The 2,508-nt window shown below is 61.4% G+C and overlaps 1 protein-coding gene across 1 annotated transcript in view; it reads right to left on the reverse strand.

The window, feature by feature from the left end:
* The window catches only part of MUTYH (mutY homolog), a gene marked incomplete at both ends in the record, with an annotated part of 3,026 nt that extends 523 nt beyond the window's left edge, over positions 1–2,503 (reverse strand). Inside the window, 8 exons of the mRNA XM_010087811.1 lie at positions 3–125; positions 389–486; positions 721–834; positions 1,028–1,099; positions 1,173–1,214; positions 1,348–1,421; positions 1,769–1,808; positions 2,426–2,503. Coding sequence (XP_010086113.1) covers positions 3–125; positions 389–486; positions 721–834; positions 1,028–1,099; positions 1,173–1,214; positions 1,348–1,421; positions 1,769–1,808; positions 2,426–2,503 — 641 coding nt within the window. The remainder of the gene's footprint in view (positions 1–2; positions 126–388; positions 487–720; positions 835–1,027; positions 1,100–1,172; positions 1,215–1,347; positions 1,422–1,768; positions 1,809–2,425) is intronic.
* Positions 2,504–2,508: the final 5 nt, after the last annotated feature.

Consider the following 2,508-nt stretch of genomic DNA (forward strand, 5'->3'; position numbering starts at 1 on the left):
GCCGCTTCGCAGGGCACTCCCCGCACAGTGGGGCCTTGGGCGTGCACACGGTCGCCCCCAGCTCCATCAGGGCTTGGTTAAAGTCCCCCGGCCGGCTCCTGTCTACCAGGGCATTAGCCATGGCCCTGGGAGAAAGAGCAGTGAGCGGCACACGTGCTTTGCCCACCTCCTGCCCACGACAGGGGATTCTCCTGGGCAGGCAGAGGCAACACGGGTCCTTTCTCAACCACTCCCAGCAGCACCAGCTTCCCGAGAGCTCCCACACCCCACACCTCTCTCCCTTCGCAGGCTCAGCTCCCCACGGCTCCCAAGTGATCCTGCCCTCAGCCACCAACAAACACAGACACGACTGCTGCAGCTCAGAGCAGGGATGGAGCGTTCCGCTTACCAGAGATGGTCGAGGACAGCCGGGCTGCTGGAGTCGGCACCGATGCACCGCAGGCGGCACAACACCCGGATCACGTTCCCGTCCACGACGCCAGTAGCCTGGGACCGGGTGCTGGGGTTACCACACTGGGTGGTGCCCATGCTCCCAGCAAGGCAGGGGTCTGGGGTGCTCCCAGGACAGACAGGGGACACACACGAGGCCAACCCAGGTGGTGTGCAAGATGCACCACAAAGCGAGCGAGAGCCAGAGCCAAGCACAGCCCCTGGCTTGTGACATCCACCAGCAGGACCCTGCCAGGAGGTCCCCACTGGCCAATGACACCCAGCTCTCACCTGCCCATAGGAGATGGAGGCGATGGCTCCTGCCGTGTATCGTCCCACTCCTGGCAGCAGCTTCTGCAGGTCCTCAGCCGTCCTGGGCATCTGGCCGGCCAGCTTGGACACCACCTGGCAGGGAGGGGACCAAGGTCAGGCAGCAGCTGGGACGTGTGCATGCCACCCATTTACCCATGATGAGACGGGATTCTGTAGCCTCGTGCCAGCAGCACACAGCCCCAGGGCAGGACAGGCATGAGCCAGCACCAACCCACAGGCCACAGGGGGCTCTGGAAATGCCCCCCACACCCCAACACCAGGGCACCTTCCTTGCTGCCTCCTGCAGACGCTTCCCTCGGGAGTAGTAGCCAAGTCCTGCCCACAGCTCATTCACCTCCTGCTCCAAGAGATGCAGCACGGTGTTAGATGGAGTGTGGGAAGAGAAAACCCCCAGCCCCAGCACCGCTCACCTCCAGGGAGGCCTGCGCCAGAGCCTGCAGCGTCGGCCACTTCTGCAATACAGAAGGAAGGGAACAAGTCAGGGACAAGCAGAGCCATGTTCTGCAGCTGGGGACCTGCCACAGGTAGTGGACAAGGTCTCCAAAAGAGGCAGCCTGTAGGCACAGAGCTCTGAGGAACAGTCACCTGCATCCAGCGGTTGTAGTAGTCGATCACTGTGGCCACCTGTGTCTGCTGGAGCATGATCTCGGACACCCACACTGCGGGGAGCAGGGCGGGAATCAGAGCAGAGGCACCAACGGCACCCACACCTCGTGCTGTGGCCATGTCAGTGCTGGCCACAAGCACTGCCGTGGCTTCCGACACCTGGGACCCCTTCCCACCCCACTCCTTTCCCACAGGAGCTCCCTCGGGGCCAAAGGGGGCTCTCAGACCCTCCAGAGCCTTGCAAGCAGGGTCAGTGGCTCTCGTGCCCACCCCAGGCAGCTTGTTCCAAGGATGGCAGCTGAAGCCGCGTTTCCCCTCAAAGCCATATTGCACACCCGTGTCGGGGGGAACACGCAGCGGGGCACCCCAGAGATGCCAGGGCACAGTCCCTGCTCCTCACCTGCGTACGCCCGCCTGTCGGCATCCGGCTCCGTTGCTGCCTGAAAGGGGAAAAAGAGAGAGTGAGAGAAACAGGATGACACAGGATCCCACTACAGAGGAGACCTGCACATAAAATAAAATTGCTTGGGGTGTGTTTTGAACACTGCATGGGAACCTGCATAAACATTTCCCCCAGGTTCAAAATTCCACCAGAAAAGCTGTCCCAGACCCAAGTCCCTCTGCACAGGGAGAAATCACAGGTAGATTTAAACTCCACAGAGGGGCTGTGCAGTTCCCAGCACCCTTCAGAAGGACGTTGCTGTGAAGCTGACGCCCACCCCCAGGCAATGCCTGACCGCTTGTTCCCAGGCCGAGCGCAGAGCGGGTGGGAGCTCTGGTGAAAACACTGTAGGCTTAAAGCAAATACCCAGAAACCTTTTCCATGAAGCGCTCACTACTGCAGGAACAAAACAGGTTTAAAAGACAACGAGGCTACAGCTACCAGAGAAAAGTGCTCAGGCTTGGGGGGTGTGTTTGCAAAGCCCGGGTCCACCCTGAGCCCCGCTTTGCTCCTTGTATCTCGGGTCTGGCTACAGACTACCCCCCCCAGAGCTGCCAGGACCAGCCGGGAGCGCACATTTCCAGCAAGGGTTCCCCCCCGGCACCCCGCCCTTACCAGCCTCCTCCATGGAAGGTCCCGCTTGCACTTGTCGTACCAAGCCAGCAAGTCCCCGCGCAAGGCCTCGATCTCGGCCGGGT

This window comes from Pterocles gutturalis, unplaced genomic scaffold (genome assembly GCF_000699245.1).
Source record: "Pterocles gutturalis isolate BGI_N339 unplaced genomic scaffold, ASM69924v1 scaffold32916, whole genome shotgun sequence".
NCBI lineage: Eukaryota > Metazoa > Chordata > Aves > Pterocliformes > Pteroclidae > Pterocles > Pterocles gutturalis.